The 16,142-nt window shown below is 35.7% G+C and overlaps 1 protein-coding gene across 1 annotated transcript; it reads left to right on the top strand.

The window, feature by feature from the left end:
* Positions 1–1,166: 1,166 nt before the first annotated feature.
* LOC122093713 (uridine kinase-like protein 3) lies at positions 1,167–15,248 on the top strand. The gene is made up of 16 exons (XM_042664139.1): positions 1,167–1,321; positions 2,517–2,552; positions 2,651–2,806; positions 4,214–4,305; positions 5,050–5,119; positions 5,572–5,690; positions 7,208–7,304; positions 7,892–7,971; positions 10,939–11,133; positions 11,338–11,421; positions 11,542–11,602; positions 11,965–12,025; positions 13,541–13,634; positions 13,723–13,795; positions 14,141–14,223; positions 14,538–15,248. Exons 3-16 carry the CDS (start codon positions 2,653–2,655, stop codon positions 14,709–14,711), a joined length of 1,437 nt encoding a protein of 478 aa, XP_042520073.1. The 5' UTR covers positions 1,167–1,321; positions 2,517–2,552; positions 2,651–2,652; the 3' UTR covers positions 14,712–15,248.
* The last annotated feature ends 894 nt before the right edge of the window (positions 15,249–16,142 follow it).

Below are 16,142 nucleotides of genomic sequence, written 5' to 3'. Positions count from 1 at the left end.
TTAATGATATGACATTGTATGTGTACTATTGTTGGTTTTTCTGGATAACTTGGAATTAAAATAATTTTTAATGATGTTAAATGTCCAATGTTTGAGGTCTTCTATATTGAGTCTATTGATTATTTAATGTATTTTGCAAAAAAATAAAAATGTATGAAAAAGAAAAGAAAAAAAAATGATAAGTGCTTGCAGTTAAAATTTAATTAAGAAATCATGACCATGATATCTCCATTCAGATTTTATCATTTTCATCGATGAGACAATGAATGATGGGTTTCTTAGAAAAAGACAATAAACAATAAAACAATTGAAAAAATTTTTATATCTCCGATCAAATTTATTATTTAATTCATTTTATTTATATTGCTTGAGTAAAATGACTATGGAAATGAAAGGGGGAAATTTTTTATGACTCACCTAAAGAGGACGAGTCGGATCATAAAGAAATTTGACATGACTCGCCTAATTTATTCTTCTTTAAAATTTAAAAATAGCTTGATAAATACTGCGTTATGCTTTGTTTCTTCTTACTAATAGGTTTTCGGAAATCAAACTATACTAGACCAAACGTAAACTGGACCAAACCAATAGATTAAGTTTGACAATTGATGATTTGAGCAGCCAATGAGGGTGGTTTCCGTTCGTTAACGATCCGTAGGGATCACAATCCCGTAGGATATACGTACTGTATTATTTCCGCCACCGCACCAAACGGTGATATGCCGCAGAGATCTGACATATGTCCGCAACTAGTACCCGCAGGACCGCAAGATATGTCCGTACTTGCCGGTGGATACAGTCAGTGTCTCATCATCTGGGCCCCACTTATGAACTGTGTCCTACCTGGAACCTTCATCCTTCCTTTTAACTTTCCTTCCATTTATATTCTATTTTACCAAAATAACCTCATTCAATTTTCAAAATGGCTGAATCTTTAAGTCCTCACACTTTTCACGGCTCTACGACTCTGCCGTCTCTGCGTACGAAGGGAGAACAAGTTTCCCAACGGAAATAAACAGCTGCCACTGATAAGACAGAGTAACTATCCATAATTACGTAATTTCATTAAACGTATGGGGGTATTGTGGTAAATTAAGAGTTTAGATCTTCTTGTGCAATCTCTCCAACGATTCTACTATAAAAGACGCCTAGATGTTTGTGTTCTTCCCGAAATCATTTCCATCTCCTTCTGAATTAATGAATCTGCAATGCTTAATCTTCTTAAATCGCAAATTCAAAAGTCTCTAGAGGATTAACAAGACTCAAACGTATATCTAACGGAGATTTCAGTTTGCAGAATCTCTTACATTCGATTTAGTAGGTATAATCAAGAACCTATATTATATTTGCTCTTCTTCGTTTAGTCTGCATTAGTGTTTAATCATTAGTTGTTTGTTAGTTTCTGTATGATTTGCAGACTTGTTGATCTGTATTTGTACCTTGTTTTCAGTTCCATCTGAATAACGTTTCTAAAGATTCAATTTTTTGTGGACATTAGCTTTTTTTTATCTCCATATTGCGGCGCAACTAGTTAGGTTTGATTCACTAACATGATTCATATTAGTCTTTATTCCAGTATGTGAGCGATTAAATTGCAGTTGCTGAAAGTCGTAGTCTTGAGTCTATCAATTTTAATGGTGACTGATGGTGAAGCATTATCTATTATTGCCCCATTGCTATTGGAGCTGATGATATTTGGTGCTGTATTTATGGGTTGGGGATTTCTAATAAACGAATAGTTTGAAAGAAGAGGTTTATTGAATCTGGGTTCTTGTTTCTTTTTGGGGCAGACAGCCGTTTAATCTTTAAACTCATTAGCTCTCAATTTCTCCCATAATCATGCTAACCTAAATTATTTTCAATCTTTGGCGTTTTAACAGCTTCATATCTCACAAGTGCATTCTTTCCCTGTCCTCATAATTGGACACAAGCGTCTCGTCTCAAGTCTACTTTCCTCATCCTCTCACCCACTAGTACTTCTCTCAAGAACCCTTTGGTGCTGATGTTTCAAGATGCTTCTAATGGACACTCTATTAGTCATTGCTTGTGAATCAATCTAACAGCGTTATAATTGAGTACGTATATATGCTTAGGAAAAATTTTGTATAATTCAAAACATCGAATTTTCAGAATTTAATGTTTAAAAGTTATAGCTAAAAATTCTTGAATTGCATTAGCCAATTTCATGCATCTTCTCTCCTTGGTGATCTTGGGACAAGCAGTGCAAAAAGTGGCAATGGGCTTAAATCAGTGAAATAATTCGAATCTTTTCAATTAGATATTTGATATGGTATGCTTGATTTTTTACTTCTTAAAAAAATGGAACGCCATTATATTTCAAATAATTTTACTGTCCACATATGTAGAAATTGATGATTAAAAAAAAAAAAAAAAAAAAAAACCAAAGAAATGATTCAATGGATTACACTCTTGGGTGTGATTTTTCATGTCATTGATCGCCGTTAAAGACTTAAAGGGTTTTCTCTCAATATAATTTTTTTTCGTCTTTGTACCAGATAAGCAGATAGCTTGGTGTAATTCACGTACAACAGGTAAGTCTGAAATAGTCGTCAGGGATCATATTGTTGCTAAGTTTTTCTTTAAGTTCCTGACATTTCTATTTCTTTTTTGTATTGTTCGAGAGTAGCAGATATGGAATCTATATCTGTCGTAGATTTACTGGAAGCTTCATCAGGAGTTCATTATTCTGGATTTCACTTAAATGGAGTAAAGCCAAGAAATTCGGAGGTGGAGCAACCAACAACCTCAGAAACTGAAACGATGCATAAGCAACCTTTTATAATTGGTGAGTATTCAATTAGAATTTTGAAAATAAAAATAAATATAATATTTTGTTTCTTGGTTTGGTAAATGCATTTACCCTCAGTGTAGAAGTTATCCTTTTCCCAGACAGTTCAAATGTAACCATCTCACTCTTGACAGTGAGATCTCAAGATGATATGTATGGTCCATAAAATTTGAGAGAAAGATCTGCGGAAAGGTACAAATGCAGTGTCAGGAGGATGTAAAACTGATAATCCCCTGGAAGAAGTCTTTCACATAGCAGTAATTAGACTATGACATTTCTGTGAAGTTTTTGAAACCAGTCAGTTGGCATCTGCTCATCGGGAGTCGAATGACTTTCTTCATGTATCTCCTTCCCGGTCAAAACAAATGATCCTGGTCAAAATTCTTAATCGGCCAAGCTTCAACTTTTCTGCAATGAACAAAATCCATTAAACAAGCTATCTTTTCTTGTCCAGGCTGCACTTAGTGAAGAGAAAAGTGTGTGGCAGTGCTCAAGAGGCTTTCTATAAATGTTGGAAAGTTCTCTCCCCCCTTGAAGAAGGATTCCTTTGCACCTATGTTGCTTCCCTCTCCATGCCACCCCAAATTAAAATAAAAATAATGAAATGAAATAAAGAAAACACAAAAACAGGAAGAGAAAAGTGTTTTGTACTAATTATTTCTCCAATATAGGCCCTTCTGTATTTTTTATAATACATATGCCCACTCTTTGACTTAAATTTGTATTGAGTTCAGCAGAGTAACTATTTACCACAAGCAATCCCCCTAAAAGAAAAGAAGCATTTGGGCACCATATCATGTTGTTTTGAAGTTTAACATAATCACTATGAGAGAACTCTTCCATAGTCTAGTTCAATGTTTTGAACGACTGTTGGACCCAGAGCAATTCAATGCTTGGTTTGTTTTTCAAAAGCATGGGCTTATAGCGCCATGTGATTCTTTTGACAATATGGAATCAACAGAACTCTTTAGACAAGGGACAGAATATGAGGCTGGACTTGTACCATTGTGTGTTTACCTATGAAATTATGTGTCTTTTTCTGGCCCTTTTCCCTTCCTTCCCCTTGCTCGCTTCCCAGTCATTTTTATGGCTCTTGTTTTCTTCTTTTTATACTTCTCCATCTTTTGTTGGTAAATTTTTTGTAGTCCTCTATCAAAATGGTGGATTTTATTTTTTTATGAAATCCATATCCATATGTTTCTGTTGTAACATAACATGATAATTATGGATATGGATTATTAGTACGGAGTCTCTGCATCATTTGCTTTCTTCTTGCTATTTACTTTATGACATCAGATCTATAAGATTTGGACTTGGAACTTATTTAATTTCTTTCTTATCCAACAATTGAATTTTGTGAGACATTTCTTCTCCTATAGTACTTGATTCTTCTGCACATTACAGGAGTTGCTGGTGGTGCAGCATCTGGGAAGACTACCGTCTGTGATATGATTATTGAGCAGCTTCGTGACCAGCGTGTTGTGCTTATTAACCAGGTTTTTTCTGGTTTGAGAGACTTTTAGTTTTAGCAATTCTAGGGGGAAAATTGCTAGGGGTAAAGTTGATTGAGTGAGACTCCTCTGCTGCTCTATATCAAATCTTCTTAACTAACAGAGTTAGCCTATGCTAAGAAGATTCACATATGCATTCAGCTCCAAAATCTTGAAAGCATTGGTGAACAGTGAACAAGAGGTGGCTCCATTTATTCAGTGTTCCTTTGTTAATTCTTAGGATCCAAGTAGCCGACCCCATGTAGGTGGGATTTTCACCAGTTTGTTGTGTTGTGTTCCTTTCCTTTTACTATAACTATCTTATTCTGTCTTTGAATGGATCCATGTAGCTGACCCTATGTAGTTGGGATAAGGCTGAGTAGTTGTTGTTGTTTGTTAATTATTAATTGGAACATGGCCATGTCTCAACCTGTTCATTCAAAATTTTGATTGTACTGTACGAGAGCTTAATGATGACATAGGAATATATTATTGTGTTGCAACCCATCTGTCATCATCCTGTCCACGCCTAGCATAGATGTGGTTTCTACTGTGTAATATTCGCATGCCATATGTAGAAAGCATCTCAGAAACATGGAAAAATTATTTAAAGATTCTTGTGCACTTCAATGATTAGAATTAACTTCTATTGGGACCAACTTTCTTTGAGTTTCTTGTTGATACAAAAATTACTTGCAAAATAAGTTTCTTAAGTTCTTAATGGATGATATTTAATGGATGATATTGCAGGATTCTTTTTATCACAATTTGACTGAAGAGGAGCTGACACGAGTTCATGAATACAACTTTGACCATCCTGGTAATGACCTTTCTTTGTCTTATGTTAGGGAAACAACTTCTATGAAAGTTTCCTGTGTTCAAGGATATAGCAAATTATTTTCTAATTTCTAATATATATTGGTTTGATGGTTTCTGCTTAATTTTTCAAGTGTGATGCTTTATCTAGGTGCTATGTAAACTGTATGTTCAAAGTGTGTGTTACTGCTGATCTTGAATTATATTTGACGTTTTTTTACCTTTTCCCTTGTTCATTCTTTTCAAATTTATATTGATCATGCAGTTAGCTTGCTTTACCATATTTTCTCCCCATATACATTACCCAGTGCATAGGTTTGTTTCTCTTGTTGTTTGAGTGCAAAAGCATGTGAAAATGAAGCATGTTGATGGTTTACAATCATTAACATTTGCTTGTACATGTTTCATGTTGATTTTGTTCTTTTTCTTACAATATTCCTTTTTCTCATGTTATAGATGCTTTTGACACTGAACAACTACTATTTATAATGGAGAGGTTGAAGCATGGCCAACCGGTAGATATTCCGAACTATGACTTTAAGAGTTACAAAAACAGTGTATTACCAACAAGAAGGGTATGATTCTTGTCCTTCTGATGTGGTAATGATGAGCATTGGAGTTTGAATTTCTTTTACTTTTATTTATTTATTTATATATTATTATTAAATTAAGGGGATAGACAGAGATGAGAAACATATAAAAGATTGTGGTTATGGTAATTATGGACATATTGGAATATGAGGTGGCTTTTGCTGAGAATTTCTAGTATTGAGTTTGAGAGGTCTTTCGCTTGGTCTTCATCTGCTTCCTCTTTTTTTGCTTCTTTCCACCTTCAGTATAGCCAGATCTTCCTGAATTATTACAGCTGGTGGAGACATAAGTTGAAAATGCATTGTTTGAAGTCAACAGTAGCTAACCACTAAATAATTTTAATTTTGTTTAGTCACAGAAGAATGATGCAGAAACACTGCAGGTTAAGTGTATGTGTTCTTATGCAGGTTTTTATTTATTTATTATTTTTTCAACTTTGATTAAATATAAGTCTCTTATGTATTGGGGAAATTGTATGGCGAGGTCTCCCTTTGTTTTACTTAGGAGCTCCAATCTTCAACGAACCCCACCCTGGGTCTTCTTTTCTTAGTGTAGTTGGTTCTCCTGTGGTAAGGTCTCTGACTACTGGCTTGGCTAGGCTGGAACATGTCTCTCTCTATGCAACCAATAAATGAATAAGGAAAAAAGAAATATTATTACAAAAACCTGGGTTTGCGGACTTGTCCTAGAATAGAATTTTATGTCAAACACTGGGATGTCTTCTGAATTGCATATTTAATTTTGATACCTAAGACTTTCTATAAGATAGGATGGAGTATATACCCTGTAACCCATGGATTGTTAGAATTCAATAGGTTTCCATAGGAGCTTATCATCCATTCATTTAATAGTGTTTTATAGTATAAACATTTGGACAGAGGAGGGAATGAGATAGTGAATTTGATTTTTTGAGTAAGATAAATCTTTCGTCGGCTCAGTTGCTTCCCCTCTGACCCTCTTCACCTGGCATTTAGCCAAGTGGTAAACTTTGTTGGTTCCAGTAAATAATAATGCCTTCATTTCATGTATAACTATCGGGGGCTTATTTATAAAAACAATTTAGTGAATCAGCATTAGAATTTGAATTTCTGCCTTCCTTTTTTATATAATTCTTATTGAAAAGTTAATGTTACTGAAAAAATGTCTCACAACCTCATTGTTCTTGGAAAATATTGTCCCATTTCTCCCTTGTTTTATGTGTACTCTCTTGCCTTCTGCCTTCCTCACACTTTTTCATATTCGTTAGCATCTGTGGTCCTACTGAAATGCAATTCGGCTAAGAAATTAATTTATTTGATGATTTTGAGCTTGTTACTCTTGAGCTTATATTTGATATGTATTTTATTTCATGTGCCTGTGAATTTTGAAAATTTTATCTTAAGAAGATTTTGTGTTGCCCACTAAAAAGGGCTTCTACTGGTTTCATGTCAAGTTTACATTATGTGCTCTCTTTTTTTGTACTTACTGGAAGTTCTCATTTTTTGTAAAAAATCTACTGCAGGTCAATCCTTCCGATGTGATAATTTTGGAAGGGATATTACTTTTCCATGATACTCGTGTCCGAGAATTGATGAACATGAAGATATTTGTTGATACAGGTTCTTTTGCTTCTTCCCAAGTACATGGATTCCATTGTATATTGCCCTTCCTGCTAGGTTGACCTCACTGATTTAGGGGTACTAGTTACACGATTTTACCTTTAGATGTTAGACAAGATACTACGCCCGTTTCATTTAGATTTTGTAAAACCACCTTATTTTATTGCTTTAGTATGATATTCATGATGCATATGGTGTTGATAATGGGGGATGAGGTTTGGTTTTCTTCTGGCCATTTTGCCTGGTTTTGATATAAGGGTAAGCTGTGATTATATTTTTATAATATTTCTAGAAATTAGTAGTTACTGGATGTTAATTGAACATGTCTGCATGTTTTTGGATCATTTCTCTGAAGTTGATTTTCCAGCTTCCCAAGTAGCAAACCCCCCTTCATTTGTGACAGGCAATTTTAAACTAGTGTTCACAATTGAACAAACTCTGCCTGATTATGTGCACCGATTGTTTTAAAAATTTGTTTTGTTTCAAATTAGATTTGAACTTTTTATTCAATTTTTATGTTGATCCACTGTCTTCCTGTGTTAATTTCTTACTTATCTGTTATTCACAATGGAAGTTTTTCAGTGCAGATGCTGATGTACGCTTGGCGAGGAGGATAAGAAGTGATACCGTTGAGAAGGGCAGAGATATCAGAACAGTACTTGACCAAGTTAAGAAGTTCCCATTTGTTGTTTTGCTCATGGATTTCTCTGTTTAATCTGTTTTCAACTTTATTTTCATTATATAAGTGTACAAACAGGGTATGCGTACACTACCAACCTAGGGTATGACACCGAACCACCATTTTGGGTTTTTTTCTTTTTACAATATAAAGGTTCCAATATGTTTAGAAATGCTTAATTAGGGTTCCATAATACGGTCATTTGACCAAACAAAATGTCCAGCCAAAACATATGCAGAGTTTCCTTCAACCAGGGTCGAAACCAAGGTCAAAACTGAAATCTTGAAACATGGACTACCAACCTAGGGTATGACACTGAACCACCATTTTGGGTTTTTTTTCTTTTTACAATATAAAGGTTCCAATATGTTTAGAGATGCTTAATTAGGGTTCCATGATATGGTCATTTGACCAAACAAAATGTCCAGCCGAAACATATGCAGAGTTTCCTTCAACCAGGGTCGAAACCAAGGTCAAAACTGAAATCTTGAAACATGGTTCTTCCACCCTCCTTGTGTTGTGATAAAAGAAAAAATTTGATTGCTTAAAAGCAGATATAGATACAACAAGAAGAAGCCAAGCCAGAAAGTAAAGAACTAGGGTACAAGAACACATTGGCCTAAGCTAGAAACATATACCTACAAACAAGGATTAACGTAGCGGTATCGGTCGCCGTATCGGTCGACCAAAATTAATATATGTATCGGAGGGTATCGTATCGTATCGTATCAGAGATACACTAAGATACGCTAAAGCTATACACATAAATGGATAGGAAACAATTTTTTAATATACTTTTGTATAAAAAAATAGTTAAAAAAACTATATATAACATGTATTATGCATAAACACTAAATTGATAGTATCGCACTAAGAATCTAAGGTTTGTAATTGTCCCATAAATGTAAAATCCTTGTTCCCAACCTTGATTTCCACTTTAGTTGAAGAGAAAAATGGCTGGCAGCAACTTTGGAACAAAACCCTTCAAAAATTTGAGTTTTTTTGAAAAATGACTCATCTTGGCCATTATATACCGTAGCGCACCATATCAGTACATATTATACCGTATCGTTATGTATTGGCCGATACATACTGATACACACTGATACATATCGAAACATACATTGCACCTCGATTTTTAATTTTTCATAGAGTATCGGTACGTATCGGTGCGTATCGTATCGTATTGTGTGTATATCGATACAAAAGGATTTTAAAATTCCATGTATCATATCGGTAAGGGGGCCGATACAGTACGATACGTACCGATACTTTAAACCGTGACTACAAAAGGAGGGGGGGTTAGCCAGGGGAGATGGACACAATACTAGAATGTTTGTCCACTCCACCCCTGACCACCCACCAGTCCATTCGCTGATCTCAGCCTTCACAGAAGAGAATCTCCCTTGGATTCCTGAACCGTTGTTTCAAATAAGCTACACTTCTTTTAGAGTATTTACATCTTTATAGTTCTGATGCAAAAACTAAGATCATGTGGCCAGAGGAGAAGGAAGGCGGTACAGCCAGCATGACAACCACCGTGACATCCATCCTAGCTTTCATGACAGCTTGCAATTACTATTCAGAGTCAGATTCTGTTTTAAGATTAGATTTTAGATAGGGTTTAAGGAATTGGGATCAGATTGGCCAAATCATACGATATGGATCAGAATCAGCCACGGCTGATCCCCATTACAACCGATTTGGATTGGGGTTTTTAGAGATTTTTGGCCGATTCCTGCAGATTTATAGCAGATTCAAGCTGATTCTCTTGCCAATTGGACTGGAATTGGATCGAAATCGGTGACTATAGATTCTGCTGCCGATTCTGAATTTCTGTTCTCTCAAATCCTGATCTCAAATCACTATAGGAATCTCATCGTGATAGCAGTTAAAGTTGTGGGGTTTTCTAGAAATTATTTTTCTTTCTTTTTATTGTAAAGCTTATCTCAGTTTGAGATTATTTTATGTAAGCCTGAGTTGATGGAAGCTCTTATTTCCCATTGATTGGATAATGAAATCTCTTATTTTTTATTGGTTGGATGATGTAAGCTATTATCTTAGGATATGTTTATCTCTCCTAAACCAATCACAGGATTCTGTAGAAACTATAAATAATTGTATTGGCCTACAGACAATCCAACCCCTGCTTTGAAGAAATAAAGATGTTCAGTTTTCTGAAATTTTTTGGTTTTGAGTCAATGGTACTTCTGTGGATTCAGGAGTGTTTTCTTGGTAGAATCTGGGTGTACTAAGGTGGATCCCTTGGTGGATTCTCTTCACAGGCTTTGGTGGATTCCTACCTTTTCTCTCTATTTATTTTTCCATATTCCAATCAAGATCCAGGTCAGATCTGTTCTCTACTTTGCTGCTTGTGATATCTATGCCACTATTCTAATTATGTTACTGATATCTTCTCATTTGCTGTCCTGTTTGCTTCCTAATTAGTACATTAGTTGCTTTTATTGATATCTGAATTTCTGAATGGTCAATTTACACACTGGTTTACATGCATCACCAATTCAAGCTGCATGTTGTGCTAAATTGTTCAAGTTCTTGAGTGGTATGGTGGAAATAAATAAATTTATATATGCCACCATCTTCCATTCAACACTTGTTATACAATTTTTTTTTTTAATTTCAGGAATTTTAGTATCTTTTTCTGGATGGGTAGTCTACATTAAAATGCATTAGTTACGTCTCATACAATTCATTCATGGACTGGTAAAGAGTTTTCAGACCTTGGAATCCGTTGGACAAGATTTCAACCAGGTCCACATGACCAGTGCCCCACACAGATAGTGAAAGTAGCTTCCTTGATGATTTCCAACTAATTTTAGTTGTTTGAGATTACCGATGCTTCAATTTAAATCTTTCAGTTTTCTCTTGCTATTATTAAATTCATAGTTTATTATTTTTTTTTGTAAAATGCTAATTTTTTTATTTTTTATGCAGTACTCGAAGTTTGTGAAACCTGCTTTTGATGACTTTATTCTTCCTACAAAGAAATATGCGGATATTATCATTCCCCGTGGAGGAGATAATCCTGTGGCCATTGATTTGATTGTGCAACATATTCATACGAAACTCGGTCAACATGATCTCTGTAAAATATACCCAAACCTCTATGTCATCCAGTCAACTTTTCAGGTAGCTTATGTATCTATTCATTGACTTGTTTTTTTTTTCTTTGGGTATTTGATGAGGTTCTTCTGAAATTTTAATGGACTTTTAATGTCAATCATTTGGTTATTAATATTGAGACTTGAAGTTTTTCCCGTTTTATTGAGTTGAAGTTTTTCCGTTTTATTGTGCTTCTTGTAAGGTCTAGTAACTTTTACTAGCTCTGTACAGATACGTGGCATGCATACGCTTATACGTGATGCTAAAACAACAAAACATGACTTTGTGTTCTATGCTGATCGGTTGATTCGTTTGGTATGTTTAACTTTGCATTCATAATGATCAATTTGTTTTATTACATTTTGTTGTTCTTATATGATGTATGTTTTTGTTCTTGGGTGTGTTTTCTGAACAAGTATTTTTCTTCATTGACAGGTTGTTGAACATGGCCTTGGGCATCTTCCTTTTACAGAAAAGCAAGTTATCACTCCGACTGGTAAGCCACTATTTTTCTATGAATATAAGTTAAGGGAACTGGTTCTCTGTCTGGGAGCAAGGCCTATACTAGCACTCCCTGTGTCTTTCTCTCCTCCCTCAAACAAGGGGTAGAGATGTATTTTCACAGGGGGAGGAGAGAGAGACTCATTGGAGCGCTGGCGTAGGCCATGCTCCCGGACAGAGTTCTTTTTCCCATAAGTTTATTAGTATGCCATTTCTCTATGCCTTTTCTAAAATTGTTGTCCACTAACAAAAAGAAGTCTTTTGGAGGAAATTTTTTAATATTACTGTTTTACAATTGTAACCAGGAGTCAATGAGTATGATTTCTCATGTTTGCAATTTCATTGGTATAAATGCAGAATCGGTTTATACTGGGGTTGATTTCTGTAAAAGGTTGTGTGGTGTCTCGGTAATTAGAAGGTACATTTTCAGTCTTTTTTCCACTTTTATTGTGATAATTTTTTTGGGGTCTGTAAATGAACCAGCATTTGAAATGTTTGGTCCAGTTCTTGCTGTCTGGCTTTCTTGCTTTAAACATTCTTAACCAACAAATAATTGATGATATTTGATTTATATATATATATATATATATATGATTATAAAATAGTCATGGCCGTACCCTGGGGCAGTCTGACCATCTTGCCTTGACTGTTCAAAACAATACCGCTGTTTAAACTGGACACTCCTTTGAGCAGCTAATGATTTCAACCCTAAAATGTTTTGGCCAATACATTAACCCTTTGGACTGGATGGTCCAACTAGGTGGTGCCTGCAATCTATTGAAATATACATGGGATGATGGTATGACAATCAATTTCTCTTCTCACTTCTTTTATTAGTCTCATAGTTTTGTGCTACTGTTTCTGGGCCTGAAACAGAGAAGGGATGTGTCATTTTGGGAGCTGGCACTAATACTTTCAGTGAAACCATTCCAACACTTAAAAAAGGGCATACCCAGTGCACGAGGCTCTCGCCACTGCAGGGTCTGGGGAGGGTCATAATATACACGTCCTTACCCCCGTATCTCACAGAGAGGCTGTTTCCCGACTCGAACCTGTGACTACTAGGTCGCAATGGAGCAACCTACCGTTTGCCAAGGTCTGCCTTCCTTCATTTCAACACATAGTCCTGAGAAATTTATTCTTTCAATCTTATGCAAGGGGTGTTAGCATAGTCGTGAGGCCCTTGCCTATGCGCCACCTAGGCCACAAGCTGTCAGTCCTTGAGGTCGAAGACTGCTCGCCAAGTTGAAAGAACCGATTTCCCCATTTTCTCCCTTCAACCCCTTTTTTTAATCTTGAAGGCAATGTACATCTCTCTTTTCTGATTGAGCTATAGATACTTTTTGTGTAGCCTGTATAAGGACATAGTATACTGGCTTTTATTTTGTTGATAAATTCTTGACTTGTAAAAGGAAGGTGCATGAGTCAATTTTAATAAAAGAAAGAGAACCGAAGAAGTAGCAGCAATATTTATCATCCCAAACTAAGAAAAGCTACAAATAATTCCAAGCTAGTGGACTTGATGTGGATTTGATTGTTTGACTTGCGTCATTTGAGTCAAAGACTTGAAAAGGGGGAAGGTAGCCTCTAATATAGAAATTATGCCGAGTCCGTTGCAATAAATTTTGGATTATAGCAAAAAACCTAAATAGCCTAGTGATTCAGTAGGATTTATGACTAATATCTTAGGTTACTAAAAACATAAGTAGCATGATATGTATCCCTCTTTGGTTTTCTGCATAACCGATGATTTATCTATACATTGTGAATTTGAAGAGTGTATTGTAAGCACTAACCGTTCTCCACTTGACTAGCCACTCCAAACTTATGTCAATTGTTCAGTTCTTTTTTCATACTCCAAACTTGAATGGTCTGTCTAAGTTTTCTGAGGGCATTTTGTTTGACCTTTTGTTATTTTCTTAACTGAATATAGTGGTGAAAGTATGGAGAATGCTTTGCGAGCATGTTGTAAAGGCATCAAGATCGGGAAGATTCTTATTCACAGGGAAGGTGACAATGGGCAGCAGGTGTGCATGGAGCTCCTGGAATATTCTTTCTATTCTTCAATTTTCACTTGCTTTCACCTCCTTTTCTGAAGTTTGAAATATTGTACAGTTAATCTACGAGAAACTGCCAAATGATATTTCAGATAGGCATGTGTTGCTTTTGGATCCTATCCTTGGCACAGGTTTGTCCGTTCTTGCGATGTATAATTCTAATTTGTCATAATAATATTTTGTTTATATGATTCTGCACTACTATTGAATCAACTTGTAGAAATATGAAACTGGGTCCAGCATCCTCAATTTATTCACCCCTTACAGTCCAGACCTAGATGGGCACACTGACTCATAAAGATATAATATGGAGTGGTCAATTGAGGATGATGAATCTTTGGTTAATCATATATTCTTTCACATTTGTCCTTTTTCATATTATGGTGAGCTTATTCCTAGTTGACTGCTAATTTATTTTGTTGCTTGTGCTTCACTGTTTCCGTTCGAAAAATTATTCATAGTTATTATTTTTCCAGGGAATTCAGCTGTTCAAGCTATTTCTTTGCTTATAAGGAAGGGTGTGCTAGAGTCCAACATCATATTTCTTAATCTTATATCTGTAAGTAATGGTGTTGCACCTTTTCCTTGTCTTCTACCTCACAACCTCCTCCCATTCTTTTTTGAGGTTACATTGGGGTGGGAGGTGGAGAAGTTCTTGTCAATCTTTTTGCTGAAAATCTACGAATATATATATATATATATATATATATTTATATATATTTTTGTTCCTTACGGTGGTTTTCAATTTTTATGATAAAACATTGATTATACTATCATATAAAATCATATTATGTATACATGAGCCCTTTAGTTGGTTATGGTTTGTACTGTTCTTGTATTGATTTTTATAACCAGTTTTATTAATCTTATCAGGCACCTCAAGGAGTGCATGTAGTCTGCAAAAGCTTCCCAAAAATAAAGATTGTGACATCTGAGATCGAAATTGGTTTAAATGAAGAATTCCGCGTCATCCCTGGCATGGGTGAGTTTGGGGACCGATATTTTGGCACAGATGATGATGACCAGCAAGTTGGGTCCCCAGTATAGCTCAAATGAGAGGTGCACAATAATCCAAGTCCCATGATTCTTGTGTTCATACACCTATCAATATCAGCAAGGCCTAATCTGCTTTTCCTCCCCTGCTCTTGGCCTTTCTTTTAATTCTTTTGTACAGGTATCGAAGTTGTGACATTGAAACCTCGGGATTCATACAGAAATCATGAGATAAAGTCAATTTTGTAGTTTTAATTTCGAGTGAACCTACCTTTGGTATCTATATCTCCTTTCAGCCTTAGACATAAGCTGAGGAATATTTGGTTGCAGATTTCATATGGTGCATATGCTACATGAGCTTGAATTACTCTTCAATATATATATATTGTACAGTATATCAGTAGTGTGAAGGAAAAAGCATTCCCTGTAAACTTGTGCTAGATGCATTTACGAAAAAGTACCCCCGACATGCTTCGCCCGTAGTTTACTGTTAAACATTTGATTACATGTGTTTGTGTTGTGGCTTCAACATCGTTTGTTATGTAACCTATTGCTGGTCAAATTCCCTGGTTTCTCCATGGACTTTGTCAATGTTTTCATCTTTCCTTGTGTTGATAATTTTCTTTTGGTCAGCCAATGGCATTATAGTGTTGCTGGAAGTTGTTCATCAGAAATGTTTCAATCTGGTTCAATTATCTTTGAGGTCGGAATTGTAACTTGTGTATGAGAGAGTGAGGCGTTTCCTTTCACCCCGGGTGGTATGAATTACCACTCCATCTAGCTTAGGCTAGGCTAAGCCCAAGGTGTTGAACCCTAACCTGACTTTGGGCTAACATATGTCCGACCAAACACAGCCCACTTGGGTTCTGCTCAGCCACGGCCGGAGCAATATCCTGCAGTTAGGGTGTGCCAGGCCAGGTGTCAAATCAGTTATGCCGATTTGGCTCGGTATATGTTAACATGGATGCAAAAAAGTTCATCAACGGCCAGAATTGGGATCAATAACAGTCAATTCCAATCCAATCGAAAAAAAAGAGAATGGCCCCATCATTGTGAAAGAACATAACCAGGCAATGGCCACTTTGATTCATCGAATATATATCTCGTACACTGAATCAACAGTTTTGCATGATTGAGATTTATAAAATTAAAAGCAAAGGAAGAGAGGACATCTTCGAATCGACAAGGAATTCAAGAGGTCGATCGATCTGAAGTTGATAGAATTTATAGTTTAGACAACCAAGCCTCTTTGTTAATTTATAGTTATATTACAGATATGGGAAGGGTGATCAGAATCAAACAGAAATTGTAATAAACTAATAAAAGATGTGCAAAAGTTAAGGTGCAACCCAAGTATGACAATAGATGGTATAGTCGACCCCTTTTAGGAGATGTCTTTGAGATGCTGTTTTGACTTTTATACTTTTTCTATAACTAATTATTTTTTAGAGAAAATTGCATTGCCACCCCCTGAACTTCGATCGT

The sequence above is a fragment of the Macadamia integrifolia genome, chromosome 11 (genome assembly GCF_013358625.1).
Source record: "Macadamia integrifolia cultivar HAES 741 chromosome 11, SCU_Mint_v3, whole genome shotgun sequence".
Lineage (NCBI taxonomy): Eukaryota > Viridiplantae > Streptophyta > Magnoliopsida > Proteales > Proteaceae > Macadamia > Macadamia integrifolia.
The sequence above is the reverse complement of the archived record's forward strand: the minus strand, read 5'-3'. Positions and strand labels throughout refer to the sequence as shown.

Excerpts from the sequence above, each read along its gene's own strand:
- LOC122093713 (XM_042664139.1), top strand. The coding sequence starts at position 2,653 with ATGGAATCTATATCTGTCGTAGATTTACTGGAAGCTTCATCAGGAGTT. Across the intron at positions 7,305-7,891 it reads GAAGATATTTGTTGATACAG|ATGCTGATGTACGCTTGGCG; the intron begins GTTCTTTTGCTT and ends TTTTCAGTGCAG. Across the intron at positions 13,796-14,140 it reads GGATCCTATCCTTGGCACAG|GGAATTCAGCTGTTCAAGCT; the intron begins GTTTGTCCGTTC and ends TTATTTTTCCAG.